At 43.6% G+C, this 19,835-nt stretch overlaps 1 protein-coding gene across 4 annotated transcripts in view; it reads right to left on the bottom strand.

Moving 5' to 3' along the window:
• Positions 1-2,793: 2,793 nt before the first annotated feature.
• The window catches only part of LOC137439177 (2-oxoglutarate dehydrogenase complex component E1), an 89,092-nt gene continuing 72,050 nt past the window's right edge, over positions 2,794-19,835 (bottom strand). For all 4 annotated transcript variants that reach the window (XM_068134928.2, XM_068134935.2, XM_078768024.1 and 1 more), the window contains exons 19-23: positions 18,492-18,617; positions 18,228-18,300; positions 15,524-15,687; positions 15,208-15,362; positions 2,794-3,299 (exon numbers count right to left, since the gene is read on the bottom strand). In XM_068134928.2, the coding sequence (XP_067991029.1) occupies positions 3,179-3,299; positions 15,208-15,362; positions 15,524-15,687; positions 18,228-18,300; positions 18,492-18,617 (639 nt within the window). In that variant the 3' untranslated portion in view covers positions 2,794-3,178. The remainder of the gene's footprint in view (positions 3,300-15,207; positions 15,363-15,523; positions 15,688-18,227; positions 18,301-18,491; positions 18,618-19,835) is intronic.

Raw genomic sequence — 19,835 nt, forward strand, 5'->3', positions numbered from 1 at the left:
CTCAACTGGCTGTTTGCTTAAGTGACAAGAAAAGGTAAAATTGCACCTGGCATGTCATATGGTGACAATTTGTATTGGTCTGCTCAAATACCATCGAATGCTCGACTTTGACAGAATGACCAGTGCCATCTACTTCAGTCACAGTACCTCATGTATATTTCTTAGCAGGATGCTATGAAAACAGTTTACTCTTACAATTTAAAAGTTCCATGGTTTAAAATGAAAAAAAAAAAAAAGTACTTTTGCTTTTTTTTCAGTACCCAAAATAGACAGGTTTTAAAAAGGGGGCAAACACTTACTTAAAATTGTAAAAATATCAGATAAATTAAGTTTCTATATGCCTATTCATGCTAAAAAGTAAATAAAACCTGATGTAAAAGCTTATACTCGAGTCTAAGTTGATCTGTACATGTTCAAGTCTGTTACGATTCCAATCAAAATGCAAAGGCTTACACAGCAATAGTTCCCACCTTGTCCTCCATGAAAAGACGAGTTGTCAGCAGCCTTGACAAATTCCAAATTGCTGCTCTGACTTACAGGGGGCACTGCATCATTGGCACAGCGACACCTCAGCAATGATGCAACCAGCAGGCAGAATTCAGAATCGAATCCCAGTACGATATGCATCAACTAGCAGCAGCAGCATTGTTAACCTATTAAGAGTATGTTACTTACACATCATAACTGCCTTACCCATTACACCACTCATAGTGAATTAGGGGGGAAAAGTTCCAAAACGATAAACTGCAGGTAATTTTGCCACGTTACAGCAACCAAAGCAATGCATTTAAAGTAAAGACATCGCCATGTGTTGTCCAGTGTCCACTGTTTTGATTTGGATCACAATAAAAAAAGAAAAAGAGCAATGATTGCAGACCCTTACCAGGATGTGTTTTCAGTGGTTTTTAAGGCTTTTGTGTTAAAACAAATATGGCGGCCGAACCACGTAACTGATATCATTTTTTTCTCCACCAATTTATGAAAATTTATGAAAATTTCTCCACCAATTGAGCGGACATGACGCTCAAGAAATTTCATCTTGATCAGTTGAAGTTTTGTACAAGTTGTCGAATTATGACATCATAACGGAGGAACATATGACGTCATCATTAACATATGTTATTCCCCATGGAGAGTTCTTCACAATGAGCCATGTCTCAATGTTTTCGATGCAGCGCTTTGATAGAGGTGCAAAGTTTTTCGGTTTTTCAAAGATGGCGTCCATACCACGTGACCGATTGTCATTATTTAAAAAAATTATACAGCCGGAGGTGCACATATGGTGAAAATTTCTGGTCAATCAGACCAACGGTTGCAGAGAAAATCATATTTATTCTGTGCGGACACAAACGGACTCAAAACAAACGGACCTCTCCTCTGGCGAGGGTAACTAGCAAGCATCCCAAAATGCAAAGACCGTCTGCATTCTGGTTTGTCTGGTTTATACTTGAACTAAACTTGACGAAAGCAGATAAATGTTTATTTTAACATTATTTAGTGTTCTCCATATCATAATAAATCTTTGTTGAAATATTTAAAACAAAAGCTCATATGGTAAACGCGAAAGCATCTCAAAATGCAAGGGGGAGAAATGAAAGACAGAAGCGATTTAAAAAAAACAACCTGTTGTCTATTGCTGCGCGGTGGATGAGCTATCAATGGCTATTTGAACTATCAAAACAACTAGATGAGCTATCAATACACTAAACAGATCACAAAGACAGCCTTCTTTCACCTGAAAAACATCGCCCGTCTCCGTCCATCCCTCTCCTCCGTGGCTGCAGAAACCCTCATCCACGCCTTCATCACTTCCCGTCTGGACTACTGCAATAGCCTCCTTTATGGTTCACCCTCAACAATCACCAATAAACTCCAATACATTCAGAACTCCGCTGCCCGTCTACTCACCCATTCCCAGACCCGTGACCACATCACCCCCGTCCTTTACAAGCTTCACTGGCTCCCCATCTCCCAGAGAATCCAGTACAAAATCCTCCTCTTGACCTACAAAGCCCTCCATAACCTGGCCCCATCCTACCTGGCTGACCTACTCTCCAGACACACTCCCACCCGCAACCTCCGCTCTGCTGGTACCAACCTCCTGACCCCCCCCCCATCCGGACCAAATTTAGATCCTGGGGGGACAGGGCCTTCTCCATCGCTGCTCCCACCCTCTGGAACTCGCTACCTCACACCATCAGAGACTCCTCCTCACTCACCACATTCAAAACATCACTCAAGACCCACCTGTTCAACACTGCATTCAACATTTAACCCACAGCATCTAACCCCTGACTATCTCCTCTCCTTCTCCCTCCTTTGTGCTTTGAATATTTCCCTATTGATTCTTCTTTTTTGCAATTGTTTTTATGTTTTGCTATGCATTATGTTTTGCACTCTGTCAAAGCGTCTTTGGGCTTCCTGAAAAGCGCTATATAAAATAAATGCATTATTATTATTATTATTTGTACTCGGTGACTTTGCCCTTTTGACCCAATGAGTCTTCTCCATATTCTCTTGAAGGCTTGTTGAAAATTTGATGACAAAAGTTCAAATGGTAAAAAAAAGTTATGCCCAAGACGGACAGACACAGAAGCGATTGCAAAACCAGACTCCCGCTGCACAGGCGGACTAATGACCAAAGTGTGCATTTTGCAGAAGAAAAAAAAATCTCTCCCTTCGAAAATTAAAGTGAAATTTGACAATTTCATACAAATAAAGCTTTGTCCAATTATGCTCCTCATCATCAGTATCAACCGAGAATGAACCGACTGCAAAAAAACACATGACAGGTTTTCATCGTGTTGGTTTATTTACGCTTTCTCGGCCCAAGATTGTAACCTTGGGATAAAAACAGCTACTCAAGGATTCGCAATGCCTTGTGGATTATTTTACCATCCTTCCACGCAACCTTGCCGAAACATACAATTAACTTAACTATTATCACAGATCCCTTATCCTTGTGCGTTGAACCGACTCAACTATAAACAATGAAAACAGCAGCAATGGATTACACGTCCCAACATTTCATGTCACCTCACAATCTCTTCCTCTGACCTCTCCAGCTCCCTCAATTTTCTTTTTCACAACAACACCGAATTTTTGTTTTCGTAAATCACCTTTTCACAAACTTTCATTGAAGTGACTTTCTCTCCACACCCCCACCTAGCCGTGGCAGTCATTCTGACTGTTCAAACGAGTTGAGGATCATTGCTGTGTCAAAGAAGCGTCTGCTTTCAGCAAGATGCATTGCCTTGTTTCCTGTTGCCGGAGCAGGTTGGGGTCCTCGGCCAGCGTACCTGCACAACATGGTGACAATGGGGAAGCGAGTTGAAAAAAAACTTGCAGAAAAAGGGTTTTTCCTTTGCAAATGACATAGCGCAGTGGACGTGCAAATGTTAAACATAGTTCCTACCTTCCAAATAGATGTTCAAAGTACAGCTCTTTATTCTAGCATGTCTATTTGGATTTAAAATAGGCACAGGAAGATAAATGGTCTATGGAAATTAAATGTGGAGTGTGAGCAAAGCAATGAGAGAGTGGAACTTCGATGCCTGTTTAGGGATTGGGGACATTGGCAAAGACAGTAGAGGTTACAAAGTAAAGTCTGAGAACAAACATGTTTACGACAAAATGCCTTTGGCCAATAAGAAATGTTCGTGTATATACAAGAAACTAACTGATATTAAAGATTTACTTGGCAAGTCAGAGATGGCTTCCTCATCCCTACCCACAATCTTTTACTCACCCCCTCCCCCACTGCCCATATGCCCCGCTTAACACCATATATATTACTGGGTATTTTGCTATACAAAGTCAAGGATCGTGAAAGAGCTAGAACACAATGGATCAGGTTGCAACAGAACAAAATTCAGCAGAAAGCCAAGGGGAACACCAACAGCAGGGTTGACAGACAAAATAGAAAGAGACTCAGCCAAATGCATGATAGGTAGGGGAGGCGTGTATGCATGTATGTATGTATGTATGTATGTATGTATATTGCACCACAAACACTGGCTACAGCAGAAATGTGGTTTCAATCAGGAGGCTTCAGCAAGAGTTAGCTCGGGAATTGGATATCTCGAAACAGGATAACATTACAGGGATATACAAGGAACTGACGCATGACGAGACTATTTGGCACATCACCCTTGACCTATATCGATGGCACATTGATTCAATTTATCAGTTTCTTCACTTAATCTTACTGGAGGGAGGGGTGGGGGCAGAAAACAGTGTGGCAGGTACAAGGTTCATCACGAGGATATGGTTATTTCTTATAGATGTAAAATTGGAGGGGGGAGGGCTTTGAACAAACACTGATAGCACTTTGACTATTTGACAAGACCCTCTCAGATTCACAACCATTACACATGTATACAATTACCCATGCATACAGTGCATTCAGAAAGTATTCAGACCCCTTCACTTTTTTCACATTTTGTTATGTTGCAGCCTTATGCTGAAATCGTTTAAATTCCCTTTTTCCCTCATCAATCTACACTCAATACCCCATAATGACAAAGAGAAAACAGGGTTTTAGAAAGTTTTGCAAATTTATGAAAAAGAAAAAACCGAAATATCACATTTACACAAGTATTCATGCCCTTTGCTATGACACTTGAAATTTAGCTCAGGTGCCTCCCATTTCTCTTGATCATCTTTGAGATGTTTCTACACCTTGAGTGAAGCCCACCTGTGGTAAATTCAATTGATTGGACATGATTTGAAAAGGCACACACCTGTCTATATAAGGTCTCACAGCTGACAATGCATATCAGAGCAAAAACCAAGCCATGAGGTCGAAGGAACTGCCTGCAGAGCTCAGAGACAGGATTGTATCGAGGCACAGATCTAGGGAAGCCTACAAAAAAATGTCTGCTACATTGAAGGTTCCCAAGAGCACAGTGGCCTCCATAATTCTTAAATGGAAGAAGTTTGGAACAACCAGGACTCTTCCTAGAGCTGGCCGCCCGGCCAAACTGAGCAATCGGGGGAGAAGGGCCTTGGTAAGAGAGGTGACCAAGAACCCGATGGTCACTCTGGCTGAGCTCCAGAGATCCTGTGTGGAGATGGGAGAAACTTCCAGAAGGACAACCATCACTGCAAGACTCCACCGATCTGGGCTTTATGGCAGAGTGGCCAGACGGAAGCCTCTCCTCAGTGAAAGACACATGAAAGCCCACAGAATATTGTTTCTCACAGTCTGAGAGTCGTTGAGGTGCTTTTTTGCACAAACTCCAAGCGGGCGCGAGGCCTAGTTCGCGCCCAGGGCAGTGCAGCCTGCAGTTTTGCAGCCAAGGACACGAGGGGGTTTTGAGGATTCCCGACTAGTTCAAGAGCCGATTAGAGCTAAGTGCCACACAAACACATTTATTTTTACAGTTATTTTTCCCATTGTGTTGCAATCGAGTCTGTGTGGGAGCGCTTCAATTAGGAATCATAGTTTTATCGTGTATTATTTTGTGACCGGCGTTTTCTTTAATAAAGCCTGTATTTTTGTACATTTTAATCCTGCGTCATTTGATTTAATTTATCCAGGTGCGGAGAAGCCGACTAGCTAAATTCGTCATCCTCCTTTCCCTCGCGTGTAACGAATGCTGTCATTTTGGATTGAACGCCTCGGAGTAAAGCTCGTTTGCTCATCAGTGTCACCCTGCGGTGTTCACTACAGGGTAGGCACATGACAATATCACCCTTGATGACAGGTATATAAAAGTACGTTCGTGTCTATGCCACAAGCATCACCCATTCTACAGGCCACACATTCTCCCCTCTCCCCTGGCATCACAAAGCACCACCCATTAGCCAGGCGCCACGATATTGTTCGCTTCACATAACTCTGACACACCATACACCTAAGAGTATACCACCCCATACTCTGGCGTACATTTGTAGACTGAATCAACACGTGTTCTATCATGAAATCATAAAGTGAGTGGGTGTACGTGTGCATATTTGGAGAGACGAGTGTTTTCTGAGAAGAATAAGTTAAGTGGCATGTTTGTAGGATCTTGAGTTTTGATTTTATTCACTTTTAAAAATTCCCCATGCTTTGAGGCCTAACAACGCTAAACCCTTTCGGCCTTTCCCACAATTTATTCTTGTGATTTTTTTTTTTGTGATTTAATTTTCAACCGTCGCTGACATAGTTTAAGAGTCGACTAAAATAAATCCGGATAAAATCGGACAATGTTAGATGTTTTTAACCAAAAAAAGCGTTTTTAATAACTAAATAGATGTGTGGCTTTCGGACGGGGACGAGGATGGGGACGGGGAGGAGGTTGCTTATTCGTAAGATCTATTCGACATGTGTATTCGACATGCATATTTAGAGGTCCATCGAGGTGTTCTGAATGAAATTGGGAGAAATCTGGGGAGAAATGAACGTTTTAAAAAATCTGGGGAAAAATGATCTGGTCCCCATTGCAGTTTCGTGAGATGCATGCTTACTATATAGGACCTCTTTCAAAGCTCTTACAGGCCACGGGTAGGTGTTACGGATTCGTCACTTCCGTCTTTGTGGTTTTCATCCACTGGAAGCATTTTTAGTTTCCTATACTATTATTGTTATAGTTTGAGTGAAATGGAGATAACAAGGAAAAATTAGTGTTTTAAAAGAAAAACGAAATGGATCGGGAGAAACCGGAAGAAGAGGAGGAGGAGGCTGAAGCGGAGCAAGTGAGATCGGAAGAGGAAGGCTGATCTGCTTTGAGGTATCGAGCGGACGCTGGTGAACAATGGTCACGAACGAATATTGGTTTCTCCGGGAAAGGGATTCCTGTGACAGAGTCGTTATCGCTGTGACAGATAAACCTGCGTGACGGGTTTTGTGGTTCCGAAGTGAATCGTTGTTGGAGAGCAGGTATACCTCTATTACGGACCCATCCGCCATTTCACCTCGCTCCCGCCATTTCACCGCGCCCCAGCCGTTAGCCTGGTTCGCGTGTGCGACATGGATTTCACCTGGGAATTCGCAGTTTTCCACTTGGGAGCAGCTGCTCGTTCATATCAGCGTCCTTACGTGGTGAACTGAAGGTGTGAATTCCCAGGCGCCTTTTGGGTGAACTTTTGCCTGACCGTCGTCGGCCCGACACCCACCCAGGGGCTCTTCGGCAGCGTTGACTGTCAGCCGGCCGGGGTTCTGGTCTCGACACGACCTTTTTCTTGTGATCACCGGAGCGTGGATCGACTTTGGCCTGGTGCCGGGACAGTGACTTTGGGGGTGTTACATTTCGCTCACGTGGAGCACCGCGAGTTATCGAGTTAAGAAACTGGTGGTACCATCATCGGAATTATATGGTATTTTGTTGTGCAATTGAAGTATATTGTACTTGTGCTGTTATTATGGTGCGATACTAATACAATACTTGGTTTTTGGTAACAATTGATTGGTGTGGTTTCACCATTGGTCATTGGCACACATAATAGCATATCTTTCTGCCGTGACTCCTTTTGGGGCTCGGAGGTACACCGTGACCGGGATTTGGGGAGGAGCACGTAACAGAAATTGGGGGCTCATCCGGGATAGAATTCCCTAACATTCCCAAAATTCCCAAATTTGGAATTTTCTAACATTCCCAAATTTTTCTGAAAATTTAGAAATTTTTGTGTGAAGGTTAACAGGTGCTAACTAATAGTCACCATGGTGTTTGACATAGAAAAGTTTGCGACGTCTCCTAACGAGGCACAGTTCCAGGCGTTAAAAAGATCGGAACTCATGATATTGGCCAAATATTGTAACTTGGAGGTCCGAGTTATTATGAAGAAAGCCGAGATTCAGACATTGGTGGTAGAATCTCTGGTGGGCCAAGGAACATGGGAAGAGGTAGCCTTGGATTGGTTACCAGAGGAAAAAGGAAATATGGAGCTCCGGAAAATGGAGATGCAACTGCATAGCCAGGAAAGGTTAAAAGAGTTGGAATGGAAAGCGGAAAAGGAAAGAGCAGAGAAAAAAGCAGAGGAAAGGAAAGCAGAAAAGGAACTCGAGGAGAGAAGAGCAGAGGCAAGAGCAGAGGAAAGGAAAGCAGAAAAGGAACTCGAGGAGAGAAGAGCAGAGGCAAGAGCAGAGCAAAGGAGAGCCTAAAGGGAGTTAAAGGAACGGGACATGGAGTATCAGAGGGAACTTAAACTCAAGGAGCTTGAAGTACTGGGGGAATGGAGAGAAGTAGTATCCATGCCGGCTAGTTCGACAACCAGTCAGAACTCTTGGGATGTTGGTAGGCATGTGAGGCTGGTTCCACCCTTCAATGAAAAGGAGGAAGCCACGTTCTTTTTTCACTTTGAGAAGGTGGCTCAAATGTTAAAATGGCCTGTGCGGTCATGGACTATGTTAGTACAAAGTGTTCTGGTGGGTAAAGCTCAATATATCTATTCGGCTTTACCGATTGACCAATGTGCAGATTATGAGATAGTGAAGAAAGCCATTCTCAAAGCCGACGAATTGGTCCCTGAAGCTTACCGACAAAAATTCAGGAATGCCAGGAAGAGGGAGAGTGAGACCCATGTGGAGTTTGCCAGAATGAAGGAAACTATGTTTGATAGGTGGTGTGACTCGAAGGAGATTGGGAAAGACTTCAACCTTTTACGACAATTGATCTTGGTGGAGGAATTCAAACAGTGTGTCCACGTGGACATTAAAGTGCATCTGGACGAAAAAAAGGTACCGGAGTTGTATGCGCCAGCAACAGTGGCAGATGACTATGCCTTGACACACCGGATGGGGATCCACAAACCTAACTTCCCACCTAGAGTTAGCCAGGGGAGTTACGGTAAATCAGGATCGGAGAACAAATTTTCATGGAGGCGGCTTAGAGAGGACTATGGGGACAAATCTGATACCGCGACTTTTAGGGATCAGAAGACTGCAGTTCCAAGGCAGACCTATCTTCCGGGGGGCCCGAGGCAGACCACGAGTTTTTCCTCCGGGCCGACTTGCACTTTTTGCAAGAAACCTGGGCATTCGATGTCCCAATGTTATGCCCTGAAAAGGAAAAATCAGGAGCGGAGTCAGACTAGTGCAACTCCGAATGCGTTGGCCAATACGAGAAATCGTCCTTGGAGGACAGTGCCTTGTGAAGGTTCCCGTGCCAAAGTTACGGCATCACAGAACGACCTTGTTCAAGTGGGTTACAAACCTTTTATTTCCGAGGGGTTTGTGTCACTGGATGGGGACTTAACTAACCAGAGACCTGTTAGGGTATTGAGGGACACAGGAGCACATCAATCGTTGATGCTTGAGGGCATTTTGCCATTGTCGGAGAAGACGGCAACTTGGGTTAGTGTTCTCTTACAGGGGGTTGGTGGCTATGTTAAAGCTCCTCTTCATGTCATCCATTTGAAGTCTGGACCGGTCACTGTGGGGTTACAAGCCACTCTTCCTGTAGAGGGAATCTCTTTTATTATCGGGAATGATTTGGCGAGTTTCTGGTCGAGTTTCTGGTTATCCGATGTTGGTTGAAAAGCCCAGTATGGAAAATAACATAGCACAGTTAGAGCAGGAGATTCCGCGTATCTTTCCATCCTGTGCAGTGACTCGTGCTATGGGTAGGAAGTGCTCTGAAGAGAAGGAGAACGAAGGTGATGTGGATTTGGGTTCCATAGAGAGATTAGAGGAAAAGTCTGGAAGAGGTAATAGGCTAGGGAGTGCCATCAAGGAACCTAAGGACAAGGTGGCATCTGGACCAAAAGAGACAAGCGTTACGCCTAGGTCCCCCGTCGGTGAAGTGATGAGTTGACAAAGTGGAAGACGCAGAAAACATGCTATGATATGATATTTCGCTCACAAGGTTCAGACATACATGGCGGCGGCCATCTTGGATTTTGACGTGGCGACCCAATTTTAAACAGCGTTCTTCCTTGTGCCTAGATACAGCCACACACCAGATTAGAAGTTGGTACTTCGCTTATTTTTCAAGATATTCATCTCACAAGGTTCAGACAGACATACATGGCGGCGGCCATCTTGGATTTTGACGTGGCGACCCACTTTCAAACAGCTTTCTTGCTTGTGCCTAGATACACCCACACACCAGATTAGAAGTTGGTACTTTGCTTATTTTTCAAGATATTTTGCTCACAAGGTTCAGACATATATATGGTGGCGGCCATCTTGGATTTTGACGTGGCGACCCAATTTTCAATAGCGTTCTTCCTTATGCCTAGATACACCCACACACCAAATTAGAAGTTGGTACTTCGCTTATATTTCAAGATATTCATCTCACAAGGTTCAGCCATACATGGCGGCGGCCATCTTGGATTTTGACAGGGCGACCCAATTTTAAACAGCGTCCTTCCTTGTGCCTAGATACACCCACATGCCAGATTAGAAGTTGGTACTTCGCTTATTTTTCGCGATATTTCGCTCACAAAGTTCAGACATATATATGGTGGCGGCCATCTTGTATTTTGACGTGGCGACCCAATTTTCAATAGCGTTCTTCCTTATGCCGAGATACACCCACACACCAAATTAGACGTTGGTACTTCACTTATTTTTCAAGATATTCATCTCACAAGGTTCAGACATACATGGCATCAGACATACATGGCGGCGGCCATCTTGGATTTTGACGTGGGTTGCACCCACACACCAAATTTGAATGCGGTCCTTCGCTTACGCACGCACTCCCGCACGCACGCACGCAAACACGCACGCACACGGACGGACGGACACACGGACGGAGGGGAAAGCCATAGTCCCCCTTTCGCTACGCTGTGCGACGGGGGACAAAAATAGTGTCCGTCGGAGACATCTGGGAACGAGGCTGAACAAACGGTGCTGGTCCGAAAGAGACTTGTTGAAGCACAACATGGAGATTCGGAGCTCTGGAGTTTGATTGGCAAAGCCGTTACAGAGGAAGAGGCTATGAAGATACCTGTTGGTTACTTCATGAAAGGGGAAATACTCACGAGAAAATTGAGACCACCGGAGGTGCCAGCAAATGATGAGTGGAAAGTTCATTACCAAATTGTGGTGCCACAGCCGTACCGGAAGGAGATATTGAGTTTGTCACACGAGACAACTTTGGCCGGGCACCTTGGAGTGAACAAGACCTGTGACAGAATATTGGTACATTTTTTCTGGCCGGGATTGCGACGTGATGTGGCGGAGTTCTGTAAATCTTGCCATTCTTGCCAGCTGGTGGGAAAACCTAATCAGAAAGTCCCATCCGCACCTTTAAAACCAATTCCAGCTTTTGAAGTGCCATTCAGCCGTGTCATTATTGACTGTGTAGGCCCTTTACCTAAAACTAAGGCTGGACATCAGTATTTGCTGACCATCATGTGCGCTTCCACGAGGTTCCCAGAAGCAGTTCCTCTTAGGAAAATTACTGCGGCAGTTATTGCGAAGGCCTTGATAAAATTGTTCACTTTGGTTGGCCTACCTAAGGTCATCCAGTCTGATCAGGGTTCCAATTTCATGTCAACGTTTTTTCAGCAAGTGGTACACCTGTTGGGAGTGGAGCAAGTAAGATCAAGTACTTACCATCCCGAGAGCCAAGGGGCCTTGGAAAGGTTTCACTAGACATTGAAGAATATGATCACAACGTATTGTTTTGAATGTGACAAGGATTGGGATGAAGGAATACCCTTATTGTTGTTTGCTACGAGGGAATCTGTTCAGGAGTCATTGGGATTCAGTCCTTTTGAACTTGTGTTTGGACACACCGTTCGAGGACCATTGAAATTGGTGAAAGAACAGTGGCTACAGGAGGAGTCGCAGTCAACAATGGTAGAGTATGTGTCAACGGTTCGGCACAGATTGGCAAAGGCTTGTGAAGTTGCAAGAGGAAACTTGAAAGTGACACAAGATAAAATGAAAGCGAGACATGACAAGAATTCTCAGATAAGAAATTTCAGTCCTGAGGACCGGGTGGTAGTGTTGCTTCCTGTTCCAGGTCAGCCACTACAGGCTAGGTGTTTTGGTCCCTATGCAATCGAAAGAAGGGTTAATGAAACAGATTACGTGGTGACAACTCCCGACCGACGGAAAAAGCGGCAGCTGTGTCATGTCAACCGACTGAAGAAATATTATGAGAGGAAGCCTGTGGAAAAAATGCTTCCTGTCTTGCCTGTAGTCAGGATGCAAGAGAATCCAGAGTTAAAAGTCTTCACTGATCACAACCCCTTAACCTTCATTCAAAAAATGAAAAATAAAAATCAGAGGTTGATGAGATGGAGTTTGTCTTTGCAGGAGTTAAACTTGGAAATTGAGCATGTAAAGGGCAGGGACAATGTCGTTGCTGATGCTTTATCCAGAGTGAACTAACTTTGAAAAGTCCCGGAGGTTGTTTGGAAGTTTTGTTGCTTTCTTCTGGGGAATAGTAATTATTGTTGCTCACGTGAGTTGATCATTTGGGTGTGAGTTTTACTTTTGTTTGTTAAAAAGGGTTTCTACATGAAAAGAAAGTTTTCACTATGTTCCAGCTTTCTTTCTTGAGGGGGGAGAGTTACGGATTCGTCACTTCCGTCTTTGTGGTTTTCATCCACTGCAAAGCATTTTTAGTTCCATGTACTATTATTGTTATAGTTTGTGTGAAATGGAGATAACTGTCTTCAAAGGTAAAAAATTAGCGTTTTAAAAGAAAAACGAAATGGATCGGGGGAAACCGGAAGAAGAAGAGGAGGAGGCAGAAGCGGAGCAAGTGAGGTCGGGAGAGAAAGGCTGATCTGCTTTGAGGTATCGAGGAGACGCTGGCGATCGTTGGTCACGAGCGAATATTGGTTTCCCCGGGAAAGGGATTCCTGTAACAGAGTCGATATCGTTGTGGCAGATAAACCTGCGTGACGGGTTTTGCTGTTGATTCTGAAGTGAGTCGTTGTTGGAGAGCAGGTACGCCTCCATTATGGGCCCGTCCGCCATTTCACCTCGCTCCAGCCATTTCACCGCGCCCCAGCCATTAGCCTGGTTCGCGTCTGTAACGTGGATTTCGATTGGGAATTCGCGGTTCTCCATTTTGGAGCCGCTGAACGTTCATACCAGCGTCATTGGCTGGTGAACCAAAGGTGTGAATTCCCAGTTGCCTTTTGGGTGAACTTTTGCCTGACCGACGTCGGCCCGACACCCACCCAGCGGCTCTTCGGCAGCGTCGACTGTCAGCCGTCATGGATTCTGGTCTCAATAAGAACTTTTTCTTGTGATCACCGGAGCGTGGATCGACTTTGGCCTGGTGCCGGGACAGTGACTTTGGGGGTGTTACATTTCGCTCACGTGGAGCACCGTGAGTTATCGAGTTAAGAAACTGGTGGTACCATCATAGGAATTATATGGTATTTTGTTGTGCAATTGAAGTATATTGTACTTGTGCTGTTATTATTGTGCGATACTAATACAATACTTGGTTTTTGGTAACAACTGATTAGTGTGTTTTCACCATTGGTCATTGGCACACATAATAGCACATCTTTCTGCCGTGACTCCTTTCGGGGCTCGGAGGTACACCGTGACCGGGATTTGGGGAGGAGCACGTAACAGAAATTGGGGGCTCGTCCGGGATAATACTGCTTTGAAAGCTTTTGCAATACCATAATTTTGCAATACCAAAACCCCAAGCAATCATGCACAAGCAAGGTCAATCGGTCTCCGGTTATGTCGCTGAACTTTGCGGACTTGGTGAACGTGATTATGGCTCAATGATGTTGGACATTTTGAGATACAATTTGGTAGCTGCTATTAATGATGCAATCCAAAACGTGTGCCTACTACAGACTTTATTGGTCCAAGCTTGCAACTCGTTCTTCTGACACATTCCTTTATTTGAGCAGTATACAAGGCAACAGACCGCTGTCTCGATCACTCCCGAAAAAAAAAAATAACCCAGGTTGCTTACATGAAGCAAAAACATGCAACAATGAGATGGTATTCATAGAATACTTACCCTGCAGAGTCAACTTGGTGTGAGCAAACTCTTCTGTTTTTGAACATTTCTTTTTTTCTTTGATCCAATATGGCTGCCAGATCACGTGAGTGATGACATCATAAATTTATATTCTCTAATATAATTGTTGCAGAGATCACGCTCAATACATTTAAAACTGATCAGACTAAGCGTTGTCCCTGTCGAATTATGACGTCATTCGTGCCAATTGGACTAACAGTTGCAGAGGAATTTTTGTTTTTTCATACTGATCAGATCAAGCGTTGTACTTGTCGAATTATGACGTCATAATTAAGGCACTGATGACATCAGCATCAACATATCTTATTCCCCATGGTGAGTACTTGACAATGAGCCATGTTTCCATTTTTTCCATTGAGCGGTTTGGGAGATATAGAGGTGTAACGTTTTTCCAAGATGGCGCCAGTACCACGTGACCTACGACGTCATAATATTCATTAAAAATATTCTACAGGAGGAGGACCTCCTGTGGTGATAATTTCATGTCAATCGGACCAACGGTTGCCGAGAAAATGAATTTTTTAAATGCAGACGCGGCACACGGCACACATACACGTACGTACGTAACGGAATGCTTAACCCCGCTTTTCGCTTCGCGAGTGCAGAGTAATAACCCAGGTTGCATGTGCATATAATAATATATTAGTACATCATGGTTATATAGCTCAGATAATTCCAATTGCACTGGCCCAGTGGCCCATAGGCTGACATCACAGGCCTGAAGCCCGAGGCCTATACGTACTGTTGCTTTCACAAGGCCCATAACGCCTATTGGCTCAAACCTTTTAATATTTGGTGATCCTTTTAACAGGTTGTTTTACACTGAAAGAAAAACTTGTATGGAGAGCATGGCAATTGTGAGTAAGACACTTCCACAAAGAGGCTTACCAGAGCACCAAAATGGTGGACATTTTTTGGGGGTTACAATTATTGTGGGTGGCATGGCATCGGTGTGGCATCAAGTACCAGCAAATGAACTATTCCCTCCGAGCACATCCATAATATCGCCCCTTCGCACAAGCCCATGGGTAAGAAGAGCCACCACAAAATGCATTCTGATCAGCACCACAACTCCTCAACCAAACAGGAAACAGATATCATGTTGCCATTGCAGTGACCTGAACGACTCTTGTACCTTACCTGCCTATAATTTCTGAGTGTTAATCATGTGGAACAAAATAGCATCAATGGTGCTTTTGCAAATTCCCAACTATGCTGAAAAATACACAGGATGATGATAGTGAGACAGTTTTTAAAATGAAGGGTACAGGATAGGCACCTCAAGGTTGAAGGAAAAACTCACCAAACAGGTTTCTTGCGGCAAGTGGCTGTGCGGATACGTGGTTTCACATAGTCATAATAACCCTGATTTTTGTGTTCCTCCTGACACCAGACCAGCTCCGCAGAAGGAAATCGAGCACATTCCTCAATCACCAGGTCATGTGGAAATGGGGAGATCTGGAGCAGGTGAAGAGATGTGGTACATTAGAGTCAAATTCAAAAGGCAGTGAGAGGTATGGATAAGGGGATGGGATAGAGGGATCATTATGAAAAAGATGAAGAGGCAAACCTGAAGTTTGACCTCATTCCACCTGAAGAATTATTATAGGTTATTTCACCTGTTCAATGCGACAAATCGCAATGTCCTTGTCCAGCCCTCTAGTTGCTCGTTCCTTTACTAGCTCGTAGTATACTTTCCCAGTGCACATTAGGAGCCTTTTTACGCCTTCCGGTGCTTCGCCCGCTGGCCCAGATTCAGGGATCACACGACGAAAATCTGTCCCTGTACCAAGCAAGAGATGCTCACTCAATACCAATTGCACCAAAATATGTTGTACAATAATATTACCTTTTGACTTCAACAACAACTACACACAAGACACTTGAAAAGTGCTGTATTGCGGAAAACCTGGGCAATTCAAAGAAGGTGTAATACAATAGTGTGGCTGCTGAAGTTGGAGCAATTTGAGGCTTCTATTGTGATTTTGTTTCATTTGACTACATGATTTAATGACTTTGCGATGTAGTTTTAGTTCAGCATTTTTTTTCCTGCCAAGCCGCGTCGGGTTCCGACCCTGTCGGGCAAGCCGCGTCGGGTCACCGACACCGTCGGGCAAGCCGCATTGGGTCCTGACACTGTCGGGAAAGCCGTATCCGATTCTGGAACTGTCGGGCAAGCCTCATCAGATTCCGACCCAGTCAGGCAAGCCACGTCAGATTCCGACTGTCGGGCAGGCTCTGTCAATACCGACTCTCTGACAATCTCCATCAATATTGACTCTCTGACAAGCTCCGTCAATATCATCCCTCTGATGAGCTCCGTCAATATCATCCCTCTGATGAGCTCCGTCAATACCGGCCCTCTGACAACATCCATGAATTCTATCTCTCTGAGATGCCCAAAAAATTCCAAATGAATTCATCAATTCTAAACTGAGAAACTCCATTCAGGAATCGATTAAAAATCATTTATCAAGTAAATCCCCACAAAGACAAAGCCATAGTTTCTGTGAACAAGCATGCATGCCAATGCAGGTCAAATGCAGAAGTCTCTGCACATATTGTTTCAGCTTTCCAACCACGGTGGCTGTTTCTCTAGCATCGACTAGGGCACATTCTTTTAACTTTTTAAATATTTTTTATTGAGATTGATCTAAAGCTCACGGGAGAACTTTACAAAAATAACATGTATGAGAAAGACAATTAACAGCAGCATAAACCGATACAAATTACACCGGCAGTTGGTAGGGATTTGACCAATTTGGGATTATCACCAACATTTGCAGTGGTGATACAGGTTTTACTTTATCCACTGTATGAGTCAACACCAGAAGCTTAATATTGACTGCAAACTAGGAGAAAGAGCAAATAATCAGAAGACAGTTTGGTATTTTGCAACAAAACATGTTTATGTTTGATGGGTGCTTGTATGCAGGTGTAGTGATTGTGAGGTCAGTGAGTGGGTCTTGTCAAAACAATGCATGTGGTGTTGGTGTTTGTTCATTAATCACCAAAACCTCTTCACCCCACCCAACCCCAATTTTTATTTAAAAAAAAAAAAGAATAAAAACAATGGTAAGATCCCTTTGCTTGTCCACTGTTATTTGTGTTGATAAAGCATAGGCATGATGGGAAAATGGCCTCCTCCTGTGACCAAGTTCCTTGTGTAGTATGGTATTTGGAGACAGATGGTACTTGGAACTGAGTAATCTTTACTCTCCAATACTTATCGTGGAGACAAGCGCTTTAGGATGGGGTGCGAAAAAGAGGGACTATGAAGGTGAAGAGCCATCATTTATCATCTCACCAAACATACCACCTCCACCCCTACCCATACCCATACCTCAACTACACATGTTCCACCTCTATCCTTCCACCTGCTCCACCTCAACCCCCAACCCTCCACTTCGTATCTTAACTTGCACATTTTCCCGACCACACATGCACCGATTAAACTGCAAAAGATTCCTCGTTTTTCTTTTCTTCCATTTCCTCACTGTTTGTTTTAACAGCTTGTTTCTGTTGCTCATTGTTGTTGTTGTTTACACAAGGTTTGGCTTTTTTGTTTGCAATGCTTTTTTGCTTTTTTAATTAAAAATAAGCAAAAAAACCCATAAAATCAAAAATCTTATCACATTTTTGCTTAGTATGACTGTATACATGTCAAAAAGCAAGGAGAGAAAGCATCGTGGGGTAGAGACCAAAAAAGAATGGCAAGAAGACATCATGCAGAACACGATACTTGCAAAATCCACCGCTCTTCCCCCCCCCCCCCCCCCCAAAAAGGTTGCCATGGATACATGAAATTGTCAATTTCATTAAGATTAAAATTGACGATCTTAATCAAAGCTCGGGTCAATCGGATGAAAATTGACGGTTTTTCAGATGAAAATTTATGATTTTGGAAGTTTAACCTTGAGTTGACCTTTGACCTTTTGACCTCAAAAATAGTTGGTTTACCAATTTAGTGACTCAATATACAAATGCTGTTGAATTTTCAAGCCAATTGGATGAAAAATGGCGATTTTAGAAGTTTGACCTCCAGATGACCTTTGACATCAAAATCAAACGGCTTCTCAATTGTGACGATCTCTACAACTTGGTGCAGTTTCATGATGATCGGTTTAGAATTGTGACCTGTAGGCAAGTTACAAACAAACAGCCAAACAAATAGACAAACAAACAGACAGACAGACAGACAGAATAACAAATGCAACCGACCAATTTACTATAAGATTTTGCAAGTAAAAAGACGGGGTGCAGAGGAGGGGATGGATGTTTAAAACTAACAAAAGTAATGAAAAGATGTACTCAAAAACAGACCTGGTAACATCTCATCAAAGCTTGAACGAGCATCAGGATGTCGTAGCAGTGACTTTGGGGTGAAGACTATCAGCTGGAAGAGTAAAATGAGCATGCAAATTATTATTATTATTATTGAAAAGCAATGGTTATCGTAGATAAAAAAAAAAATTTTTTAAATCAATGTTCAATAAACGTTTTAAATCAATCAATTTAAAATCAATTTTCCTTCAATCCCCACTCCCACACCTTCATAATGATACATATTGAAGAGTACACACTTACAGGCTTCCGGAAAGGTAGCATGATCTGGCGACGCAGACTGTGAAAAAAGTTTGCAGGTGTTGAGCAGTTCACAACAAGCCAGTTGCAATCATACAACTGACTCACCTCAAAATCATCTGTTAAGGTCTAGGGTGCAGCAGAGAGGAGGAACAACATTATAAGGAAGGCCCATGACACTTACAAGACAGGTACATGGTAAACAGTAATAAGTGGTAGACATTCAAAGGTCAGCAAGTAGAAGCTGGTATGTGACCAGTATGCAGGATAAATAATATATTGAGAATATTTAAGCTATCCTGCACAGCTCAACGTTTTATATATTGTTGCAGGTATGGAAAAGACCCTCAGGGGGTCACATCCAACACATAAAATAACCCTGGAGTTTAGATATTTCTGTAGTGATTGTTTAGTTAGGTTACCCATCCTATTAGGGGAAAGGCATTTGCGTTGTGATTGGTGGTAGAACCTTCCCCATCGTACTCTTCCTCGTTCCAATAATTTCCCTTCAATCCTCACTCCCAAACCTTCATTTTCCAACTCCGTATTCGAACCTCATTTCCAAACTCTCATTTTCTGACACCTGTACACGAACCCCCATTTTCATGCTTCATTCCCAAACCACGTCACCTCACCAGTATTTCGGCTAGATAATCTCCATTCCAGCACTGTAATTATCGTAACTTTTTGCCATTCCAGCATTGGATCAAAAAGAGGCACTTCCTGAAACACAGTAACCACTCCCAGCTATTGAATCGCAGCCCGCATCAGCCAATCGGGTCGGTTGCCGAAAGTGGACATGATTGGCACACCGTGCAGGGCACAATAAAAAAACCCGGCACAGAGTACTCGGATTGGAGTTCATGTGCAGATCTGGTGCAGTTTGAGTCCAAGAAGAGAGCAACCCAGATCCTGAGGAAATTTGCGTCTATTCTGGGGGAGGAGACCAAAAGAGGGACCGAACGGGACTGGGCGCTAAAGAACGGAACGCAAGGGCACTTCCCAACGCTACCAAGCAGAATGTGAGGGAGCGACGCGTGGTGCTCTCCAGACTGCTAGGAGGAGCATGCACTACTGACAGAAAGCAAAGGCACGAAGCATTTAAGTGTTCCTCAAACTAACAGGTGGAACGGGCGCTGACCAAGCCGGTATGAAGGGCACCCAAGGTAAAATACATTTACTTCTTCATGCAGCTGTATGAATCAAATGGGCGCCCCTTTATTGGCGCAAGGCACTTTTCTAGAGCATTACTCTATGTAATGACATTACTCATACATGCATGCAGCTTTTAGTTGAATTAGGCCCATCCACTTTCTTTACAAAAGTCAAGAATCCATGCAGCCAACA

The sequence above is a fragment of the Myxine glutinosa genome, chromosome 1 (assembly GCF_964187855.1).
Source record: "Myxine glutinosa chromosome 1, kmMyxGlut1.1, whole genome shotgun sequence".
Taxonomy (NCBI): domain Eukaryota; kingdom Metazoa; phylum Chordata; class Myxini; order Myxiniformes; family Myxinidae; genus Myxine; species Myxine glutinosa.